Source organism: Myodes glareolus, chromosome 20, assembly GCF_982192425.1.
Source record: "Myodes glareolus chromosome 20, mMyoGla1.1, whole genome shotgun sequence".
Classification (NCBI taxonomy): Eukaryota; Metazoa; Chordata; class Mammalia; order Rodentia; family Cricetidae; genus Myodes; species Myodes glareolus.
Genome location: NC_142045.1, coordinates 59,097,647 through 59,123,409, shown reverse-complemented (window position 1 = coordinate 59,123,409; position 25,763 = coordinate 59,097,647). Strand labels below are relative to the sequence as shown.

The 25,763-nt window shown below is 36.1% G+C and overlaps 1 protein-coding gene across 2 annotated transcripts in view; it reads right to left on the bottom strand.

Annotated features, from left to right (window-relative positions):
* The window catches only part of Naaladl2 (N-acetylated alpha-linked acidic dipeptidase like 2), a 911,861-nt gene that overhangs the window by 168,031 nt on the left and 718,067 nt on the right, over positions 1–25,763 (bottom strand). For both annotated transcript variants that reach the window (XM_087899634.1, XM_087899633.1), the window contains exon 11: positions 12,052–12,147. In XM_087899634.1, coding sequence (XP_087755760.1) covers positions 12,052–12,147 — 96 coding nt within the window. The remainder of the gene's footprint in view (positions 1–12,051; positions 12,148–25,763) is intronic.

The following is a 25,763-nucleotide window of genomic DNA, read 5'->3' as shown; positions in this document are numbered from 1 at the left end:
CACATGTAAACATCTCTGAGACTGGGACATGAAAAATCAGATTGGAGTATGAATAAAGACTGACACAAAATGATTTACCATCTTATCTATGAGACAGTATTTTCAACTAAAAGTCGCTGGGAAATCTATGGCATTAAATAATTAAGTATGCTGTTGTATAACAGAGAGAAACTTGCTTACCCTTGTCTATTGTTTACTATTCACAGTAGACAAACCATAAGAGCAGGCTCAATTTGTGTCAACAGATAAATAGATAAGGAAAATGAAGTCCATATATAGAATGAAATTTTATTCAGGTATAATGAAGAATAAAATTATAAAATTTGCAAGAAAAGAGATGTATCTGGAAATATAATTATCAAAATTAGAAGAGTTAGAATGAAAATATCCCATTTTTCTCCTATGCAGGATCCAAATTTATGTTATGTATGAGTATGCACACACTCGTGTGTGTGTGTGTGTGTGTGTGTGTGTGTGCATGCAGGTGTGTAGGGCATGAAATATAAAGGGTTCTTGGAGAGTGGGTTGAGAGAACTGTGAAACTGTTACGTGGAGAGAAACAAGAAAAGGCAATGGGATACGTGTGAGATCAAGGAAGAAGGAGTTACTATCAGTGCTAAGGAAGAGGACCAGCAAGATATGGAGAGGGGAGTAGACTGAACAGCATGAAGTATAATGATGAACAAATATAAGGATATCATGAGATTCATTATTTTATATGCCAACTAGAAAAAATAAATCTAATAAAATACCACAAAACCTGCTTTACACGGCAACATACTCTCACATTTGAAACACTAATAAATGTACTATTTTTAGTTTTTGATTTTTGAGATATGGTTTTTCTGGGTAGCCCTGGCCATCCTACAACTTGCTCTGTGGATTAGGCTGGCCTTGAGTACATTAGTATTTTTAAAACAAGATATTGTGTTTTAAAAACACACTGCATTTTTATCAGTGTCTAGTATTTTGAATGAAAGTTATCATCAAAAAATGGTTATTAATTCCTTTGGCTAATACATGTGCCTGACGTTCTTGAGACTTCTTAAATTAATCATTGGTCAAAGCTGCAAGCACCACCACTCACTGATGAGCATTTTAGACCCATACAGTAGTCAGGTCTTTTCATCTGTCATCCAGTCAATTTAAGGTAGCCATGAAAAATAATGTATTGACGATGATTCAGAGTTTGAGGTAAATATGCTTGGCATCCACCAAGTTGGGGGGTAAAGGTAGTTGCTTGAAAGTAAACAAAAGTGCTTTCTAGTTCTTCTGAAATCCACACAAGTCTTCATAATGAATAATGAAGCTCTGCATCAAATTCAGCTTTTCTAGCTCACTTTATGAAAGATTTTTTTCTTTTAAAAATTCACCCCATAATCCATTCCAAGGACAATACAAAGTGTACACCAACCTCATATCAGAATTTTCTTCATTGTACAGCACTGGTTCAGCACTTTTTAAAGCAATGGTTCTTACCCCGTATTTATTTATAATAAATAACAGCTTTCTGAAACACTGCAGCTGCTCTGTAACTCATGCGACTTCTCAGTAGCCAGATGTTTGGAATCAGATGACTTCAACCTCACCCATTTCTAATCAAGATTACTTAAGGTGATCTAAATCTCACCCTACAGTAGCAATCTATGTACAACCCTTTAACAACCAGCATAGTTCATTTCTTTGTCTATCACAAAATAGAGTATAAAGTCAATTCAAATGACTATTATGGATGTCATTTTTGCTGTGGCTTTCTAGATATCAGCATTTGTTTTCATATGTATGTATGTTAGAAGATGTATACACATCTCTCTCTCTCTCTCTTTCTCTCTCTCTCTCTCTCTCTCTCTCTGTGTGTGTGTGTGTGTGTGTGTGTGTGTGTGTGTACTGACAAGGGAGTGCATGTGGACAACCCTGCCTGTGCAAGCCTAGTTTTCTCATTTTTCTCCACCTTTATGGTTTTTAGGCAGTGTCTCTCAACCAAATACAGATCTCACCTAAACAACTAGTCTCACTTCTGGTCTCTCTGTATATTTCTTCCCTTCCTCCTCAAGTGGGAATTAGGATGGTGTTCCACTCTCACCCAGAATTAAATGCGTCCTCGTATTCATAACACAAGTATTTAACTATTGAATCATTTCTTTTACCCAAGAAATCATATCCTTGTTCTTTGGGAAAGAAACCTGAAAAGAGTCCCTTTCCAGCTTTGATAAGGATGTGTAACTGATAGAGAATAGCATGGCATAGCATTACAGATATGAATTTAATGTATACTAAACACCTTTTCTTATAGAGAAATTAAACTTGTCAACAGTCAACATATAGAAAGACAGACATAAAATTATAACAGATAACAAATACAATTTCTGTCTTTGAAACTTTAATGAAACATGTCTATTGTAGTTTTATCACTTATATTTTACCAGAATTTCTATATTCTATTGAATAAGATTGTGTGTATGTACTGAATAAGATAATAGCAGAAAAAAACATTCTGATATGTAAGATTTTGATCATTGAACAAACAGCTTTAAAACAAGTTATCATATTCCTTATTTGTTAAAAGTTACTAATTACAAGGGTTGTAATCCTTCTGAATGACTTGGGTATATAGTTATGATGACTCATCAATATTTTATTTTCAAAGGCATAAAATTTAGTATATGAATTTCTATTAAGTGATATAAGCCCAATAGAGTTTCAATCAGTAAAGTACTACAGCTTAATTTTCTGAAAGAAAATGGATATATTAGTTAATACTTCCCAACTGGGCCAAAATGAGTATTGTTTCTCAATGATAATACACATGTAAGCACAGTTTTGGTTGATTTATTCAAATTATACATTGGTCAGTTCTAAAAATGTCCTGTACTATCATAAAATATAGTTCATTCTATACTAAAATACTGATGGCTTTAACTCATGACATATAGTATTTCAATGATGATCATATCCCAAGCTAACAATAATCTACAGTTTTATCAGTTTCCACAGAATTCCAAGATCATGTACAAATAAACAGAAATAAAGTTCTGTTCACAAAACAAAACCCCCAAAACATCTGTATGGAATTTAGAGACCCTAGTGGCATATGGAGGGGGACTGCAAGGAGTAAATCTGGAGGAGGTGACAATGAGCGTCTGTACCACCGGTTATTTCTTCCTGCAGGAGCTTCTGTGCATGCACATTTGCACAGATGGCCAGCTGGTACTTCACTCACCTATGGGACAATGGGGCCTACTGAACTGCTAAGACTAAAGTCTATTATTACAGATTCCAAGAGGCTGCACAGGTCATCCTCATAAGTTGCATTATATTGGATTCTTTTCTTAATAAGTAGATAGTGCCCAGAGCTATTAAATCTCTTTATTATATAAGTTTGCTTCAACAGCACTTTTTGAAAAGGCATTTGACCTTATTCTCTTGGGTCCACCTTTTATGCTCTGGTTACAATGCTCTCTGTCAGCACACTTCTAGCTGACTTTGAGAATGACATTGTCCAAGACTGGTGTGAAAACACATAAAATCCACTTTAGAGTGAATGAGAAATGTGGAACACAAAATAGAAATTTACTTTCAATTTCTTGTCAGATTCTCAAAATAAGAAACACACACACACACACACACATATATATACATATATATATATATATACACACACACAACATGCAAAATGAAATTATCACCAAATATATTACGGTACTTAATGAGCTATTGCTTCCTGAGTTAGATGCAAAAACTTCCTGAAATACATTTATTGTGCTTCAAAGTTTTCACATATTTATAGTAACTCTATCTACATTTGTCATCAAATTGCTTCCTTCTGTAGTGTACCTTGCCCAGATGTCAGCATTTTGCTACTTAAACAAAGGTTGAAGTCATTATTTTTATTTTCTGTTCATTTAAAGCTTTCTGTTTTTTCTTTCATGCATTTGTGTGTATACATTTATACATGCATGTAAGAGGATTTGTGGGGCCAGAAGATGTTAGATCCTCCAGAAATGAAGTTATAGGTGGTTATGAGATGTGTAATATGAGTGATAGAAACCAATCTCAAGTTCTGCTTAAAAAAAAGCAGTAAATGATCTGAAATACCAGCCATCATATTTAAAACTGAGTAAAATATACACTGAAACAGTAACAGTCTTTCTACTTTCATATCTTATAATGCACTAATAACTTTTAACACACTGTAGCATTGATCACAATATCTATGTTAATAATTAACTTTTTTAATAAGTAGATTAAATGTTAATACATTTCATATAATAGTCACCTTTTAGGTAATAAAACCAAAACGAGAAATACTGATCATCTATGGCATTTCTTTAGAAGCTATAACTTTTTATGGTACAATGAAAAACAGTAAACGAAAGCGCTCCACATAAAAATCATAGCCACAATGCAAGCTCCAATTTTATTAAAAGAAGATGTTGAGTTTAATTATACATTTGTGAAGAAAACATACCTATAATATTTTGTTCTGAAAGCATGAAAGTTTTTTTTAATATACTACCATTTCCTTTGAGTATCTCCAACCCACAGTTTTCTTTACAGCATGCAATTTCTGCACTGAAAATACTTCCCTGGGCTAGTGTCTGTTTTAGTGCATGTCATGAAAGCATGGAGTGAAGCTCTCCACAGAGACATTTTACATCTAATACCACTAAGTTCATACAACATGGAAAATTGATTTTCATATAAAACTTTTTAATTCATAGATATATAATGACTTCCAATGTATACATGGAAGTACAAATGCAGTAAAAGTATATATGGGACCATAAATAGCCTCATACTTTATTTCCTAAAAGTAATACTTCTTACATTTTATCCAAACAATCCATCACCACTTAAGAGCACTCTAAAAATGCTGATGTTTGCTCATCCAGGTTAGGAATGACGGTCAGGTTTTGTGCTGGTTTTAAGACATCCCCTAAAACTTTACTAGCTTCAAGAGAAAAGCATGACTTTGAAACATGAAACAAAAACCAGAAATTAAACAAATAATTAAATCACCCATGAGAACATAAGGCTGTAACCCCAGAACTCAGAGGGTGAGGAAAAATTGTTAATTCCAGGTCAGACTGAGCTATTCAGCTAAACTTTCTCCCTTTATTTCTCCCTTGACCCATTGATGATTCAGTTGAGCATTGTTTAATTTTCATGTGTTTGTGGGTTTTCTGGAATTAGTATTGCTATTGATTTCTAGTTTTAAACCATGGCGATCTGATAAGATACATGGAGTTATTCCATTTTTTTATTTGTTGAGGTTTGCTTTGTTACCAAGTATGTGGTCAATTTTTGAGAAAGTTCCATGAGCTGCTGAGAAGAAGGTATGTCCTTTTTTTGTTTGGATGGAATATTCTATAGATATCTGTTAAATCCATTTGAGTCATAACATCTGTTACTTCCCTTATTTCTTGGTTCATTTTTTTGTCTGACTGATCTATCCAGAGGTGAGAAGAGAGTGTTGAAGTCTTCCAGTACTAGTGTGTGGGGTTTAATGTGTGATTTAAGCTTTATAAGTGTTTCTTTTACATATGAGCGTGCCGTTGTGTTTGGGGCATAGATGAGACTTCCTCTTGATGGATTCTTCCTGTGACTAATATAAAATGTCCTTTTTTGTCACTTTTGATTGATTTTAGCTTAAAGTCTATTTTTTTTAGATATTAGGATAGCTACACCAGCATATTTCTTAGGTCCATTTGATTGGAATATTTTTTCTCAACCTTTTACCCTGAGACAATGTCTGTCTTTGAGGTTGAGGTGTGTTTCTTGTATGCAGGAGAAGGATGGATTCTGTTTTTGTATCCAATCTGTTACCCTGTGTCTTTTTATAAGTGAGGTGAGTTTATTTATATTAAGGGATATTAATGACCAGTGATTTCTATCTCCTGTTAATTTAGTTTTTGTTGTAGGTGATGTTAATTTGTGTGTTTTCCCCTTCTTTGGTGTTTGCTCCTATGAGACCAGCAATTGTTTGTCTTTTTGTTGATGTAGCCAACTTTCTTGGGTTGGAGTTTTTCTTCTAGTATTTTGTGTAGGGCTGGGTTTGTGGCTAAGTATTGGTTAAATCTGATTTTGTCATGGAATATCTTGTTTTGTCCTTTTATGGTGATTGAAAGTTTTACTGGGTATAGTAGTCTGGGCTGGCATCCATGTTCTCTTAATGTCTGCATATTGCTTGACCATGACCTTCTGGCTTTCATTGTCTCCAATGAAAAGTTAGATGTAATTCGGATATGTCTGCCTTTATATGTTACTTGATCTTTTTTCTTTGCAGCTCTTAATATTCTTTCTTTACTCTGTATGTTTAGTGTTTTGATTATTATGTGATGAGGGGCATTTTTTTTTGATCCAGCCTATTTGGTGTTTTGTAAGCTTCTTGTATTTTCATAGGCATATCTTTTTTTATGTTGGGAAATTTTTCTTTTATGATTTTGTTAAATATATTTTCTGTCCTTTTGAGTTAAACTTCTTCTCCTTCTTCTATACCAATTATTCTTAAGTTTGGCCTTTTCATGATGTCCCATATTTCTTGGATATTTTGGATTAAGCTTTTGTTAGATTTAATGTTTTCTTTGACTGATGAGTCTATTTCCTATATTGTATCTTCAGCACTTGAGATTCTCTCTTCCATCTTTTGTATTCTGCTGTTCATGCTTGTGTTTGTGATTCCTGATCATTTTCCCTTGATTTCTGTTTCTATAATTTCCTTGGCTTGTGCTTTCCTTATTGTCTTTATTTCAGTTTGCAAGTTTTGAATAGTTTCTTTCATATGCTTGAATTCTTTTTCTTGGTTTTCTTTAAGGGATTTGCTGATGTTGTCCAATTTTTGTTTGTCTTTTCCTTCATTTCTTTGAGGGATTTTCTCATTTTCTCTTTAAGAGTTTCAAACATTCTCCTGAAGGTATTTTTTGTCATTTCCTTCTGCCTCATCTATATTTGGTTGTTCAAGTCTTTCTGTTGTAGGGTTTTCATGTTTTATTGGTGTTATGTTGCTCTTTGTGGTGTTGCTTGTGTTCTTACCATTTCTACTCACCTTTTCTTCTCATAGGTGTATTTGGGGCTGTCAATTTTATTGATTAATCTTCTAGGTGTCAGTGAATCCAAGGTTCAGATGGTTGTTCCTCATGGCACAGTTAGTGCCAAGGTTCTAGTTACCACTTTGGTCACTCCATGTTCCTGGAGGTCACTCAGTGCTCCCAGGCTTTGCTCTACTCCTTTGGAATTTGCTGTCTCAGGTCTGCTCTAGCCTAAGTTGTCAGCTTTGGCCTGTTTCTATAAATACTGGTCTGGATCTATTCCTGCAGAGGTCCCTGGATTGGGGTTGTATGTAGTTTTCTTAATTGATGAACAAATTATTTCATCTTCCTAGGTAAGCTCAGAACTTGAGCTAGTCTTCAGACTGTTTTGTGGCGCCATACGAGAGTATTTTCCTAATGGCTGATCACTCGTCTCACTTTGCTTAGGCAAAACTAGTAGAATACCCACTATCCAGACTCTGTTTATGTCTCATTCCCTACAACTTGATGGTCATTTTTGTTTTGAGACAGTTTTTCTGTCTAACAATAGCCAGTTCCCTGGCTTTCCTGGAACTTTATTTGTAGAACAGGCTGTCCTTGCTGATTTTCATTTTTAAGATAGTTTCTCAAATTTGCCTTATTTTTTAAGGTATGTATCAGTGCTTTTCACAGATTGTTACCAACATCTAATTTAAATCACCTTCAATGAATCTCAGAATAATGGAGGTGAATGCCTTACATTCCTTGAATGCCCCTTCCTTGGTGAATGATTCGTTATATATTCTGGTCTGTTCTTTTCCTGTGTTGAGAATGTGCAGTGCAGCAACCATCTCATATGGGATTTTCTTCTTCTGCTTTTGAATCTACTACATTTTACCCTTAATGTAAAGAAAGTCATTAACTCTTTCCTTTGGCATGAAACATTAAAATGATCTATGTATTCCCTTGAATGAACTATTGCCAATGAACAGGAATGTCCTGGTAGTTAATAACAGTTTGTGAGATAACTGTTGTAATGGTAAAAACAAAAACGCTGCAGATCTTCAAGTGCATCAGTGGGCAGGGGGCCCTGAGACCATGGTGGGCCAGGAAGCCAGCCAGTCCCAGTCAAGGAGCAGGTCCCAGGCAAGGAGCCACATGGTCAGTGAGATACTAAGATGGATAGGTATGGCATGCCATGCAGAGTGAGGTTGGATATTTATTTAGTAAGTTATGGAAATGAAGGCGAGAGGTGGGAAGAAGGGGGATGAAGAAAGAAAAGGGAGGGGGAGCCAGAGCAGCAGCTACCTCTTTGGGAGAGAGACAAAAAAAGGAAGGGCTCAGACTGGAAGCAGAAGGAAGATCTGCCTGCCTCAGCAATGGACAAAAATGGGGGAAGTAGCAGGGGTCCTTGACTCTTAAAAGGGTAGGATAGACCATTACAGTTGTTAAAAATTTGGAAAAACTGGAGAAGGAGAAAGAAAGAAAATTATTTAAAATGTTAGGAACATGATGATTTTTATGTGCTTACTAAAGGGTTAAGTAGGTAGGATTTCTCCTTGTTCATGTTTTAGTCTTTAAGGAAATTAGTTTAGCTTTTATGATAACTAAAAAACTGAAATGTGATTTGTAAGACAAAGGCAATGGAGAGTAGGAAAAGCTTCTTCACCACCCACTGCAGCATGTGTCTCTCTTTGCCCATTTTACCTAGCCCTTGATAGCTGAAGCCATAATTACTCCTTTTGACATCAGTATAGGGTCTCCTTCGTTACTTTCTAGGGATTTGTGGTTTATATCAAAAAGAAAAATGTCAAGAAAGATTCAAACACTGAAAAATAAAGCCTTAAAAAAACACTTTCAAGATTCCATTTATACAGCATGTATGGAGATAACTGGTTTATTTTAAAGTATAGGGTAGAGGCAGAAAAACACCAATCACAAACAGCTAACTTGTTAGTACATAGACAATTTATGTTGATATAAAATACATTTGCGTTCTTTAGCAATGATCTAAAATGCAAATAGTTGCTTGTTGGGAGATGGTGATTATTGTTTTACAGGTACTAACACACCATTAACTCTTTTATCAGTACTGTGTGAAAATAAACTCTGACTAGAAAAACTTAAGACATGAATCTTAGAAACTGCTCTTGCACTCAATATCTTGAAAATACTTCAATAATGACTAATTTCCCTTTCACTACTCATGTTACATAATAGTATTTAAAACCTTGTCTTGTAATTTATCTACTATCCCTTTTATCTCATTATCATTTTGTGATAATTAGTAAATAATCATATGTTTATATATCTGTTTCTTAATTTAGACAAGTGTTATTTTTAACCATCACACTGCTATGTATAATTTTCATTGATGACACACAGTAATCAGTCCACTTACTGATACAATATTGACAACCTTCATTCTTCAAAACCCATAATTTATGCTTAATATCTGTATATTTTTCTGTATGTATAAGCTACAAATGATAACTAGATACATAGAAAGACAATAGAGGACTATTTTTTTACCCTTACATATAATCACAATTCAGAAAACACAGATAAATAAATTTATTTAAAGAAGTTAGATCTTTAAATTTTAATATTAATATGTACTTGATCACAAGCATATCAAATTTGTTAAGAAAATGCTAACATCATTCCTTTTGGCCTCATATTGCTAGTGAGAATAGATAACTGAGTTTCTTCCATTTTGTGTAAATAATAAAACAAAATTAATTTTTAAAATATTAAGATTGGCTAGGCTTAATAAAATAACAACCTTTGCTCTGTATTTCTACGTGTTATGCTTAATGCATCTACGTTTGACAAGTGTTTTTGTTGCTGTTAATGATGAAGAACTAGATCTTAGCATCAAGGCACATAATAGTAAATATTTCCCTGTACAGATCCCCATTACTGCTATTAGTTATTTAAGAATGAACTCCAGAATTATAATTTCTCCCATTCATCGATGTTTGCAATGTGAATTTAGGAATCCTAAACATATGTAGGTATATAGGCTGTGTTTATGGCCCCTGTTTACTCACCCATCTCTTCCTAAAGAAATTCAGCAGTTCTATTTCTTTTGTACAGTGAAGCCCTGAGCTAATTGGAATCAGCATGTGATGTTGGAGTCCTTTCTGTATGCTGTGATTACCATTAATGAATAAAGAATCTGCCTTGACCTATAATGGGAGAGAGTAGAGCTAGACAGGGGAAATTAAACTGAATGCTGGGAGAAAGAAGGTGGATTCAAGGAGACACCTTGTAGCCACCACCAGGAATAGATAAGCCAGAAACTTGCTGGTAAGACACAACTATGTGCGATACACAGATTAATAGAAATAGGTTAAATATAGATATAAGAGCTAGCCAATAAGAAGCTAGAGCTAATAGGCCAAGCAGTACTTTAAATAATATAGTCTGCGTGATTATTTGATGGCTGAGCAGCCAGGAACAAACAGTCACCTACAACAAGCATGTATTCATGTTCTTAAGTAAAGTCAAGCACTTTTGTCTCTGGAGGTTTCATCAGTTATGCCATCTTATTGGGTATCTGATATCGATGCTGCCTCAAGCTGCTATTTCACAAATGTCCTTGATTTCCAAAATCAGCAGAGGGCAAGAAATATACAAAAATATTATTTTATCATTTTACAGTCCTCTAATTCTTAACTTAAAAAAATAAATGCAGACTAAGTACCCAGACTTTTAAGTAAATATCATATGCACATTTATATATAAAGAGGAAAATATATCTAAATATCCATTTAGATTCATTTATCTTCATTAGTACATGCATTTATAACCTTTTGTGTAAGATAGATATATAATCTCTAACTGTTAGAAATATAGCTAATATTTCAAATGCTGAGGAAGTACTTGGTGATACCTTTTCTCTAGTTTATATAAATAATAATAATATGGAATAAAAAGAAAGTAGTAAAACTGAATTCAGCTAACTAGAGTTGATTGTTAAAGAAAACATGGTAAGTATTATGAGCTTAGAAAAATTTTATGCAGACTGTAATTCAAGCTTCACTTATTTTTGGAGGTTCAAAAATAAATGTACATAGTTCTTAGACTTCAGGAGACAGATCTCTGAATTTTAAGCTTTTTCTTTGGTCAGATGCCGGGGTTGGGTCAGTTTACCACAGTTCACTTTGTGAAGAATAAAAACAGTTTGTCACATTTTGCTAAGATTTAGATGATTAAATTATTCTAGCAAGCATATATAAATATGGATTATTTTAATGGCACTGAAATATCAATATATCCTGCAAAGTCTATCCTGAAGAGGCAGGCTTTGACAGGTTAGATAAATAATTGTAAACGTAAAAATTCATAGAACGCCATTTGATATCAGGAACCATAAATTTATTTCTCCACACTGGAAAACTTAGTTTTCTTCAAATAATGAAATTATGCCAAAAATACACAGTGGAAATATTCCTTGTAAATGTGGTCCTTCACCTGAGAGAGCAAACCCTTCTTTGGAGTAAGGTGACTCAGGGTAAAGGCATCAATTGCCAAGCCTGACAGCTCAAGCTTCATATCCAGGACAACATGGAAGACGGCAAGAAAGAACTAAAAGTTACCATTTTACTCTCCAAAAGGACACAGTGACACCTGTGCATTCTCATATGTCACATACCCATACGCACACAAATTAAACAATCAGAAGTTTAATAAGTAAATATATTAAAACAAAACTTTGGATGGAAAAGCTAGACAACCTATTTTTTATGATCATCTGAAGTAGCCATGCATTTAAAATAAAAGACAAACAATTTCAGATTAAAAGCAAAAGCAAATTGTTTTATTGAGGATTGATATTTTTTATAAATCCTCAGTCACAAGCTATATTTTGAAAGATTTTTATCTATTATCATCTTTACTACTTAAAGAACATTCTCTTGACCGATTATTTTCTCTCTTCACCTCCCCCAAACAAACATTATCATACACCTCCCTAAAACGAAGAAACACAACAACAACATACAAGAACTTTACTTGTAAGATGCAGAGGCATTCTCACCTTAGTAATGGCTTCATGGAAGCTGAAAGATGGATCAACTTCTTCAATTTTGATTGCATGTTTAGGAAAAATGGCTTCAGAGAGAAAACTTGGACCCTGTGAAAACAAAAAGAACTCTTAATGATTTTGTTTTTGGGACTTTCATTGAATTTCCTTTAAAGATGCACAAAGCTTGAAATCATTGTAAGGTTTCTGTTGATTCTGAGCGCCATGCAACTGATCTAAGCATCCATCCCCAGTGTTTGTAAATGTAAATGAGAACTCTATGACTTTTGACATTTTATGTACTCACAAAATAGTGTTTCTCACCAAAAAGATAACTTTTATATTTCTTTCATATTTGAACTATTTATAATTTATATTTTCCAATGTTAAGGAGATGTTTTGATGATAAAATTGATATTGAAATTCTCCTTTCTATTTTTCCATGCTGTGTGTTTATGGATGGAGACTACAGTGCTTTTGATAAACATGACTACCTAGAAAAGCATAGAAAAAGTAGGTGTGCTATGGTATTTTAAATATAAATTGTGGTATCATCAAAACTATAATGTATTGGTGGAAATCACATATGTCTTTATAGCCTGACTAAAAAGTGATTAAACATAGTATCAAAATCTAGTGTTTGGGTGAATGGAATGAATTAAAAGTAACCCAAAAATTTATTTTTATTTACAGTCTAACTAAGGTTTAGGATTTAGGAAGACATGGAATACTGATACTGTTTCTATTTACATCAGTGTAGTTGGTGTCATCAACATGTTACTAATTTTCTTTAAAAGTTGTTTTTCTTACAGTGTCAATAAAATCCTGATTTAGAAACCTGGAGGTTAAATCATGCTGTAAACTTATGACAAACGTTTGTCATAAGGTAAGTCCTCTGGGAGGAGGGAACCTCAAATAAAATCAGGCAGGAGACAAACCTGCAGGGCATTTTCTTAATTGATGATTGATGGGGTCTGACCCAACCTATTGTGAGTGGTGCCTCCCTCAGCTTGTGGTTCTGCATTCTAACTGAGCCAACTAAGAAGAGCAATTGTAAACAACACCCACCCTCGGCCTCTGTATCAGTTCCTGCCTCCTGGTCCCTGCCCTTGCTGCTTTGTTATATGGAGCTGTGAGGAAAATAATCCTTTTACTTCCCAAGTTGCTTTTAGTCATGGTGTTTCATCACAGCAATAAAAACCCTAAGACAAGTGACAAGTTGTTACTAGGATAGTGGGGTATTGTTGTGAGAGACCTGACCATGCTTTTTCCCCCTTTGGCAGGGGGCAGTATTGTGGAAGAACTCTAGAAATTTGGGCATTGAGTGTTTAGAACAAAGTGAGCTGTTTTATTGGAACTTGGAATATAAGTATGTTGAGAGCAATGTTGATGATGGAGGCCTGGTTTCTGAAGTTTCAGAGAGATGTTTAAAGTTATTATCGGGGTCATTTGTTATTTTTGAATTAAGGTTCTATGGTTCTGGATTCTTGGGGTGGAAGAACCACCTAAGATTAACAAGATAACAGAACTAGTAAAGAAGCTGTGTTTCAGGGTCAGCCAAGGTTGCACTTTATCTTGGTATCTGTACTTCATAGTGTAAGGGTCAAGGGGTCATGAGAGCAGTTGAGGCTTGGCACTGATAAAGGCCAGAAGAGGCCATTGGTGAAGGTGCACCTTCAGTAGAAGTTGAACACCTGGGATTAAAGGAGTCGTAGAGAGAAGTTGAGGCAAGGAACTATGCAGAACATGCAAGAGAGGTTATGGGTGAAAGTGCTAGCCAGTTGCAGCAGAAGAATCTAGCATTCTGTGGATGTCACTAACATGGGACAAAATATGTGTGCTTTAAAGGAAAGAACTAGAGAGGGGATCCAAACACTTGAGAGGAGCACGGAAAACAGTTGATCCCAGAATTTGGACATTGTGTAATTTACATAGGTTTTACCTTGACCTGATTGTGATTATACACCCGTTCTTTCCTTATTAAATAAGAAAGTATTTAACCTAATTTTGATTTTTGCAAGAAGACACATTTGAGAGATTTTAAATTTTAAAAATTATTTTGAATTTTTAAAACTACTGGAAATTTAAAGGGACTAAAATTTTAATGTGTTTAAATTAGTAAAGACTATGGGACTGTTAAAGTTCTTGATGTTTTTAATGTGTGTTTCTTTTATCTTTTGGTATTTTTAAACAGGGTTTTTCTGTGTAGTCCTACCTGTCCTGCATCTTGCTCTGTAGACCAAACTGACCTCAAATTCACAGAAATCCATCTGCCTCTACATGATATCTTGAGGATGAATGAGAAAGGAAAGAAGGTGTGGCTTAACAGTGACATGTTATGTGTCAAGTTGACATGGAGTGGATTGTGCTGTATAGTTTTATGTCAGTTTGAAACAAGCTAAAATCATCTGAGAGAAAAAAACATTTTTTTAAAAAAATGACTTCATAAGGTCAGGCTGCAAGCAAGCCTGTGGGTACTTCCTTAATGAGTGATTTAAGGAGATGCCCCAGCTCACCATGGGTAATGCCATTCCTGAGCTGGTGGTCGTGGGATCTTTGAGAAACCAGGCTGAGAAGCCTATGTGGAACAAGCCAATAAGCAGCACTCTGCCGTGACCTCATCTTCAGCTCCTGCCTCCAGGTTCCTACCTTGAGTTGCTGCCCTTACTGCTTTGTGATATGGAAGCCATGAACAAATAATCCCTTTTCCTTCCAAGTTGCTTTTGGACATGGTTTTTCATTACACCAAAAGTAACCCTAAGTAGGATATTCATTTTATAGAAAACAGAAAAATTGGGGCAAAATCTATGTAAGTATGCAGGTAGATAGATTGGTAGGTAGATAGACAGGTAGACAGACAGACAGACAGACAGACAGACAGAATGATAGGCAGATAGATAAATAGATAAGTAGATGAGAGTTAAAGACTTAGTACAGAAATAGACTAATAATTACCGCTATAGGAGGGTCTTCTATCTATCTGTTGCTTTCATTGGTTAATTAATAAAGAAAACTGCTTGGCCTGAAAGGTCAGAACAAAGGTAGGCGGAGAAGACAGAACAGAATTGTAGGAGAAAGAAAGCAGAGGCAGGTAGATGCCATGAAGCTCCGGCCCAAGACAGACGTAGGTTAGAATCTTCCCAGTAAGCCACCACCTCGTGGTGCTACACACATTAATAGAAATGGGTTCATCAAGATGTGAGACTTAGCCAGTAAGAGGCTAGAGCTAATGGGCCAGACAGTGTTTAAATGAATACAATTTGTGTGTTGTTATTTTGGGTGTAAAGCTAGCTGTGTGGGAGCCAGGCGGGATGAAAAGCAGGCCTGCTTCTCTCCTCAATACAAATTACCCTAAAAAGAGATTTTTAAAATGTGTATTTACAATGATTGTAGAAAAGTAATGATCCAAAATTCTGTAGCTATTTTTGTTGTTAATTGAAGCAGTTTGTCTTGAAAGAAGGAGAAAAAGTAATGTGTAGCTGGGTATTTCTTGTCTTGCCTGGTCCCACAGCCACTTTTATTAATTACAGAATATTTGGCCTATTAGCTCAGGCTTATTGTTAACTAACTCTTAAAAGTTAAATTTCTAATCGTCTATATTTTAACATGAGACTCATGACTTGTCACCTCATATCGTGCTTCTCTGGCATATGCTTGTGTCTTCTGACTCTGCCTACTTTTTTTTTTTATATATGCTTGGATTGCCCACCTGGCTCTATCCTGCCAGGGTATTGGTCAAATCAGCGTCTTTATTAATTAATGATAATAAACCATTTTCACAGCATATAGAAGGGTATCTCACATCAGTAGTGAGATTCAGGACCCATATGGAAGGTGGAACGCTGTGGCCTCTATGGCTTTGGAGTTGACTAGACTGGGGCAACAGGTGATGAAGAAATGACAGACATACAGAGAAAAGCTAGGGAAAGGTGGGATATATACTCTAATGCAAAGCCACCAATAGTAGCTGGAAACTTGGCATGTTTATTGCAACTAGAATAGAGGTAAACCTGAAACTAAATTAGTGCAAGCACAATGATTCATTTGCTGTATTTATTACAATTTAACAATTCATTTTTCTTTCTCTTTTCATTTCTGGTCTCTCTTCTCCAAATAATCCCCCTTGTGTTTTCATGTGTCTCTTTCTTTCCAAAATTAAAGCATAAAATACTTTGTCTCTACTTTTTCCCTTTATCTTCCTGTGCCATTCTCCCTCCCTCCCATATCTCTCTTCCCGCCCCCCCTTCTCCACTCTCTCATTCTCTCACAAGCATATACATATAAAACATGTACACCTTCATATGTAACAGTGAATGCAATATTTACTTTTTGAACGAGTGATCCTGGCTTATTTTACTTAGTGTGATGATTTCTAGTTCCATTAATTGTCCAGCAAATTATTTCATTTCATTATTTATGTCCAAATACAACTCTGTCATGTATATATAACCAATTCTTTATCCATTCTTAGTAAGCATGTAGACTAGTTCCATATACTGGCCATTACGAGTACCAAAGTGAAGGGGAATGTGCCGGATGAAAGGGAATGAAAATAAAATAATCTCATACTAGGTATGAATAGGGCATAATAAGTGTTTTTTTTTTTAAGGGAGAACTAACAGATCACAATGGGGAACAGGAACAGGATCCAGAATCCAGATGTGAGAGCAGAAATAGAAAGAAAGAGTGAAGGGCACACACCTTTTGATAACCAAAGCCTCACTCAACCTGGTCCAGCCTCTCAAAGATCATTGGTTGAAGGAGGTTGTCCATTACCTCTATCTTTTCTCTAAATAAAATAGCTTAAATCCCAGTATAGGCCTACATACAATAGGAAAATTAGGATTACAACCAGCATAGACAACATTAAGCAAAAACATATGTTAAATGTTTTAATGATTATTTTATCCTAAGGAGTATAAGTATTCTACTAGAAATGGCTTGGGTAAGTCATGAGAGGAAAACACTATAAATTATCTAGTCTTCAACCCTATTGAGGACCTGAGAAGGGAGATCATATTACTTGAGTAGGCAGGAAGTACAATCAAGCAGCTTTCAAAGAGACAATTGGCTACCTGGGCAATCATCCAAAGTCTCATTTGCAATGTTTGCAGACCATTTTTAGAGACAGAACAATTTTTAAAACCATTTTAGAGCTAGCCCTGTTGCCCTGCTGAGCAGTTCTTCCCAGAGAGGGCTGAGGAGCTCTATCCAGAGAGTGCTGTGAAGTCCTACCCAGAGAGTGCTGAGGAGTTCTATCCAGAAAGTGCTGAGGAGTTTCATCCAGAGTGGGGGAGATGGGCAGGCGCCAATGCAAGAATTCCTCCAACAACCTGAAAGGCAACATGACATCGCCAGAATCCAGGGAGCTCGAAACTAGAAGAATTGAACACCCTACTCCAGAAGAAATAGAAGAAATCGACTCTAAGCGCTTCTTTATGAAAATAATAGAGGAACTTAAACAGGAGGTGAAAATCTGCCGTAAAGAAATGGAAGATAAGTATAACAAAAAAATTGAGGAAATGAGTAAAGAAATGGAAGAGAAATATACCAAAAAGTTTGAAGAAATGAGTAAATCCGTAAATGAAATTCTGGGAAACCAAGAAAAAACAATCAAACAGGTAATAGAAACAGTTCAAGATTTGAAAACTGAAATGGAGTCAATGAAGAAATCACAAACCGAGGGCCGGCTGGCTATGGAAAATCTGGATAAATGAACAGAGACTTCAGAAACAAGCTTAACCAATAGAATACAAGAGATAGAAGAGAGAATCTCAGACTCTGAGGACACCATAGAGAAATTAAACACTCTGTCCAAAGAAAACAGCAAATCCAACAAATTCTCATCACAAAACATTCAGGAACTGTGGGACACAATAAAAAAACCAAATCTAAGAATAATAGGAGTAGAAGAAGGAGAAGAATTGCATTTCAAAGATCCAGAAAATATACTCAACAAAATTATAGAAGAAAACTTTCCCATCCTAAAGAACGATATTCCTATGAAGGTTCAAGAAGCATACAGAACACCGAATAGACTGGATCAGAAAAAAACATCCCCTCGTCATATAATAATCAAAACACAAAGCATTCAGACTAAAGAAAGGATATTGAGAGCTGCAAAGGAAAAAGGTCAAGTAACTTATAAAGGTAAACCTATCAGACTTACACCAGACTTCTCGATGGAAACCATGAAAGCCAGAAGGTCCTGGATAGAGGTACTGCAGAAACTAAGAGACAATGGATGCAAACCCAGACTACTTTACCCAGCCAAGCTATTGTTCACTATCAACGGAGAAAACAAAATATTCCAGGATAAAAACAAATTTAAACAATACGTAGCTACTAATCCAGCCTTACAGAGAATACTAGAAGGAAAATCACAACCCAAGGAATCCAACATTCCCAACACTGCCTACATTAACTCAGACATCTAGCGACCCTTCACAAGCACAACTCAAAGAAGGAAAACACATACACGCTACTACCCAAAAAAATGACTGGAGTCATCGATCACTGGTCATTAATATCACTTAATATCAATGGTCTCAACTCACCTATAAAGAGGCACAGACTTAGAGATTGGATACGAAAACAGGATCCAACATTCTGCTGTCTACAAGAAACACACCTCAACCACAAAGACAGACACCTACTCAGAGTAAAGGGTTGGGAAAAGGTTTTCCAAGCAAATGGACCTAAGAAACAAGCGGGTGTGGCCATTCTAATATCTAACAAAATCGACTTCAAACTAAAATCAATCAGAAGAGATGGAGATGGACATTTCATACTCATAACAGGAACAATTCATCAGGAAGAAGTCTCAATCTTGAATATCTATGCCCCTAATATAAAGGCACCCACATATGTAAAAGAAACTCTTCTAGAGCTCAAGGCAGTCATCAAACCACACACACTAATAGTAGGAGACTTCAACACTCCTCTCTCACCAATGGACAGGTCAAACAGACAGAAACCTAACAGAGAAATAAGAGATTTACTGGAGGTACTGAATCAAATGGACTTAACAGACATCTATAGAACACTCCGCCCAAATAGGAAAGAGTATACCTTCTTCTCTGCAGCTCATGGAACCTTCTCGAAAATTGACCACATACTTGGTAACAAAGCAAACTTCCACAGATACAAAAAAATATTAGTGACCACCTGTGTCTTGTCAGATCACCATGGATTAAAATTAGAATTCAACAACAATGGTACCCCCAGGAAGCCAACAAACTCATGGAAGTTGAACAGTCAACTACTAAATCACCCCTGGGTCAAGGAAGAAATAAAGAAAGAAATTAAAGTCTTCCTTGAATATAATGAAAACAAAGACACAACATACTCAAACCTATGGGACACTATGAAAGCAGTGCTAAGAGGAAAGTTCATAGCACTAAGTGCCCACCTAAAGAAAACAGAGAAAGCACACAATGGAGACTTAACAACACACTTGAAAGCTCTAGAAAAAAAAGAAGCTGATTTACCCAGGAGGAGTAGAAGACTGGAAATAATCAAACTGAGGGCTGAAATCAACAAAATAGAAACACAGAAAACAATTCAAAGAATCAATGAAGCAAAAAGCTGGTTCTTGGAGAAAATTAACAAGATTGACAAACCCCTATGCAAACTAATCAAACGGCAGAGAGAGAACTTGCAAATTAATAGGATCAGAAATGAAAAGGGGGACATAACCACAGACACAGAGGAAATTCAGAGAATCATTAGATCTTACTACGAAAGTTTATAGGCCACAAAGTTGGAAAATGTAAAAGAAATGGACATTTTTTTAGATAAGTACCATATACCAAAGTTGAACCAAGACCAGGTGAACAATCTAAATAGACCAGTTAGTCGTGAAGAACTAGAAGCTGTTATCAAAAATCTCCCTACCAAAAAAAGCCCAGGACCAGATGGTTTCAATGCAGAATTCTACCAGAACTTCCAGGAAGAGCTAATACCTATACTCCTTAATGTATTCCACAATATAGAAAAAGAAAAGTCACTGCCAAACTCCTTTTATGAAGCTACAGTTACCCTAATACCAAAACCACACAAAGACACAACCAAGAAAGAGAATTACAGGCCAATCTCACTCATGAACATCGATGCGAAAATTCTCAATAAAATACTGGCAAACCGAATCCAAGAACACATTAGAAAAATCATCCATTATGATCAAGTAGGCTTCATCCCAGAGATGCAGGGATGGTTCAACATACGCAAATCTATCAATGTAATCCATCATATAAATAAACGGAAAGAAAAAAATCATATGATCATTTCATTGGAAGCTGAAAAAGCATTTGACAAAATTCAACACCCATTTATGATAAAGGTGTTGGAGAGACTGGGGATACAAGGATCATACCTAAATATAATAAAAGCAATATACAGCAAGCCGACAGCTAACATCAAATTGAATGGAGAGAAACTCAAAGCCTTTCCCCTAAAATCAGGAACACGACAAGGCTGTCCACTCTCTCCATACCTCTTCAATATAGTGCTTGAAGTTCTAGCAATAGCAATAAGACAACATAAGGGGATCAAGGGGATTCGAATTGGAAAGGATGAAGTTAAACTTTCGTTATTTGCTGACGATATGATAGTGTACATAAGCGACCCCAAAAACTCTACCAAAGAACTCCTACAGCTGATAAACACCTTTAGTAACGTGGCAGGATACAAGATCAACTCCAAAAAATCAGTGGCACTCCTATACACAAAGGATAAAGAAATGGAGAGGGAAATCAGAGAAACATCACCTTTCACGATAGCCACAAACACCATAAAATATCTTGGGGTTACTCTAACCAAGGATATGAAAGACCTATTTGACAAGAACTTTAAGCCTTTGAAAAGAGAAATTGAGGAGGATACCAGAAAATGGAAAGACCTCCCCTGCTCTTGGATTGGGAGAATCAACATAGTAAAAATGGCAATTCTACCAAAAGCAATCTATAGATTCAATGCAATCCCCATCAAAATCCCATCAAACTTCTTCACAGACCTTGAGAGAGCAATAATCAAGTTTATATGGAAAAACAAAAAACCCAGGATAGCCAAAACAATCTTATACAATAAAGGAACTTCTGGAGGCATTACTATCCCTGACTTCAAACTCTATTACAGAGCTACAGTATTGAAAACAGTTTGGTATTGGCATAAGAACAGAGAAGTCGACCTATGGAATCGAATAGAAGACCCAGATACTAACCCTCAAACCTATGAACACCTAATTTTTGACAAGGGAGCTAAAGGTATACAATGGAAGAAGGAAAGCGTCTTTAACAAATGGTGCTGGCATAACTGGATGTCAACCTGTAGAAGAATGAAAATAGATCCATATCTATCACCATGCACAAAACTCAAGTCCAAATGGATTAAAGACATCAACATCAATCTGTCCACTTTGAACCTGATAGAAGAGAAAGTGGGAAGTAGTCTACAAGATATAGGCACAGGAGTCCACTTCCTAAGTAGGACCCCAGTAGCACAGACAATAAGAGAAACAATGAATAAATGGGACCTGCTGAAACTGAGAAGCTTCTGTAAAGCAAAGGACACTGTCAGTAAGACAAAAAGGCTGCCTTCTGACTGGGAGAAGATCTTCACCAACCCCTCATCAGACAAAGGTCTGATCTCCAGAATATACAAAGAACTCAAGAAACTAGACACTAAAACTCTAATTAACCCAATTAAAAAATGGGGTACTGATCTGAACAGAGAATTCACAACAGATGAACTTCGAATGGCCAGAAGACACTTAAGGTCATGCTCAACCTCCTTAGCGATCAGGGAAATGCAAATCAAAACCACTTTGAGATACCATCTTACACCTGTCAGAATAGCTAAAGTTAAAAACACCAATGATAGCCTATGCTGGAGAGGATGTGGAATGAGGGGAACACTCATCCATTGTTGGTGGGAATGCAAACTTGTGCAGCCACTTTGGAAATCAGTGTGGCGGTTTCTCAGGAAACTGGGAGTCAACCTCCCTCAGGACCCAGCAATTCCTCTCTTGGGAATATACCCTAGAGATGCCCAAACATACTACAAAAGCATTTGTTCAACTATGTTCATAGCAGCACTATTTGTAATAGCCAGAACCTGGAAACAGCCTAGGTGCCCCTCAATAGAAGAATGGTTAAAGAAGGTGTGGAACATATACACATTAGAGTTTTACTCAGCGGTAAAAAATAATGACATCTTGAATTTTGCATGCAAATGGATGGACATAGAAAACGCTTTACTGAGTGAGGTAAGCCAGACCCAAAAAGAGGAATATGGTATGTATTCACTCATAAGTGGATTCTAACCATAGTTAAATGTCTTTGAGCCTATTATTCGTGATCCTAGAGAAGCTAAATAAGAAGACGAACCTGATGAAGATTTTTTAGCTATCCGCCAGGAGGTAGGAAATAGTCAAGAGTCCCAGGTAACCTTGGGTGCATGGGGGGGGAGGGTTGTTGGAAGGGGAGAGGGTTAGAGAGAAGGGAGTAGGGGAGGAATGGAGAAAGCTCTGTTGACCGGGATGGGGGGAAGGGAGGAAGGATGAATGTGGGATCAGGGAAGAATATATTTCAACTAAGGGAGTCATATTAGAGTTTTCAGGAAACTTGATTATATATGGGATCCCAGGTCCAAGGAGAGATCCCCAGATTGTTCTCTGGACAGAGGAGGGGGTGCCTGAACCGGCCTTGGCCCGTGACCATACTGATGAATATTTTGCTTATCACCATAGATCCCTCATCTGGCGTTGGATGACGATACAGATGGAGGCCCGCGTTGGAGCACGGAACTGAGCCCCCCAAGATCCAAATGGAAGGAAGAAAATGACGAAGGACTGCGAGGGATACTATCACCCACTGATACAAGGGGTCGGATCTAATGAGAGTTTACCAAGGCCAGATGGACCGTGACTGAACGAGCATGTGATCCAACCAGATTCTCTGAATGAGGCCGGATTTTCTGAATGTGGCTGGCCTGCAGTCTTACTGAGAAGCCATTGACAATGACACTGGGACTGGTTTCCTCTGCATATACTGGATTTTTGGGATCCAGTCTGTTTGGATGCTCACCTTCCTGGACCTGGAGGGAGGGGGGAGGAACTTGGGACTTCCCACAGGGCAGGAGACCCTGACTGCCCTTGGGGACAAAGAGGGAGGAGAAGAGGGAGGGGGGGAGTGGGAGGGCGTTGGGAGGAGGGGCGTAAATGGAAACTCTTTATAATTTAATAAAATTACTTTCAAAAAAAAATAAAAAAAATAAATACCTCCAATTTTATATTATCTAATAAAATAGCAAATGGTTTTAAAAAAATAAAATAAAACCATTTTACCTGTCTTGGCAAGGTTTGGCAGGGGTTTTTATTTGTTTGTTTGGTTTTGTATTTTGTTTTTCCAGTCTGGACAATGTACATTTTGTCAGGGGCACATTTTTACCCAAAGACCAATTTTGTCGAGAAGAAAATAAGCTTTAAGTGAAGTGTTTTGCTGCTCAACATTTTGGGGAGGGACTAGATCAGTATTGCCAGGATCAATCCTGTCTCATGTCAACAGAACCCTAAGTTATTTAAATGTCATATTTTATAGTCTTTTGAAGTGGCTGCAGATTACCTATCTATGCAGAATGCAATATCTATGTATCTAAAGAATCTAATTAATCTAATTATAAGTATGACAAGCATGGATGACTATTATTATTTTTGACCTATATATTTAATACCTGCATAACTTAAAGACTAAGACTTTATATTAGAATATTAAACAGTCTTTAAAGAACTGTGCAGCAAATGAGGACAATGACCTCAAAATGGAAACAATGTATAAGTATCTTAATCAAGAGTAGAAATGTATAATGTAGTATGATAAATATATCCCAAAATTGTATCAATGTACAAAATGTCTCAAACAGAAGTAGAAACATGCATGCATACAATGTGACAAAATAACTGTGCATAGTTGAATCAATATTGTAAACAGAAATAGGAGCATATTTAATATAACAAATATAATTTGAATTTGTATTAATATATAAGAATCTATACTAATGTAAATTGTCTATAAATAATAGCTCACAAGTATATATTTTATTATTCAATATTATTATTATTATTAGTGTGAGCAAGCTCACACTAATCTACCTATCATCCAATTCAGTTATTTTTAAAGTGAGATCCCGGAGCCTAAAGAATTGCCACCCCAAACTCCAACCCTATATCAGTAATAATCAACCCCTAATTGATGTCCCTAATTCTGAGGACAAACTTTGTTGGGAGACTGAGCTATCTCACTAGCTCTCCTGACTTATATAGTTTTTTCCCATCCTTCCTGCTCCCTTCTTTCTTTCTTCCCTTCTTTCCTTCCTCTCTCCTTCCCTCTCATTTTTTTCTTTCTCCTTTCTTCTTGCCTTCTTTTCTTCCTCCCTTCCTTTTTTCTTCCATCTCTCCCTCCTTTCCTCCCTCCCTCCCTTCTTCTCTCCTTTCTCCTTCTTTCATTTCTCCCTCTCTCCCATCTTTCCTCCCTCACTCCCTCCTTCCTTCCTTCCCTCCCTCCCTTCCTGTCTTTCTTTCTTCCCTTGCTCCCTCCCTCCATTCTCCCTTTCTCCCTTCTTTCTTTCTTATTTCTTTTAAATAGACTCTGTCTATGGATCTCTGGATTTCCTAGAACTCAGTGTGTATATAAGGCTGGCCTTAAATACATAAAGAATCACCTGCCTCTGCCCCTAAAAGACCAGGACTGAGGGTGTGAACCACCACACCTAACTAATTTATATCATTTTTAAATGCTTACTTAATATATAGTGTTTGTCAGATTTTATTCTTTAAGTGTAGGACAAAATCTTAATTGCTACAGTATTTAACTAATAGAATTTGAAGATATGTAAAATCAGATATTATTTTTTTCCAAATAATAAGACAGCCACCGTGTTTTATTTTGCATGTGAATATAAGTTATATTGAACGTAACAATTATGTCAAATAAACAAGTATTTACAGAAACTAACATAAAATATAGAGAAGATGTAAATGAAGCACTTTGTTAAACTTTCAACTATGTTTACAATCATTATAGGTATGTTTGTTTAATAACGTTTTGCGACTGTAGGTGAAGGGAAGTGAATTATCAGTCATTTAGAATATATTGTTGTTTAGACTAACTCTTGGATAGATTAATCCTTAGGAAGGTTAAGGCATGAAAAAAATGTACTCAATGCAATTTGGAGATTCTATCAGTAAAGTTTCAAATATGGAATAGCAACCTAAGATCTGGAGAGAACTTCATTTTTCTCCAGTATTCTCTAATCATTGAACATTTAATGGTATTGTTTCAGCTCTCTTGATTGAATCCATGTCTTGACTAACCTATTCTTCATTTAAATATGATTCTATGCCTGTTATTGGTTTTCTTCTCATTTTTGAGTAAACATGTGTTATTTTTGATAAGCTGACCCTAATGTGTGATTTTCATAGATTTCCTGGGGTTGTGTTTGCCTGGCAGTTCAAACTGACAGCATCCAAGCCTTATTATATGTAGTTTTGTCATTTGTCTGCAATGCATCTTTACTGATTGTGTATAACAGTCTTCAAAAAATCAAATATGTATGTTTGAGTATCTGTGTGTATATGTGTGCTTGTATGTGATAATCTGTGTGTGTCTGTACATGTCTATATATGTCTGTGCATATGAGGTATATGTGTGTATGTGCTTGTGTGTATGTAT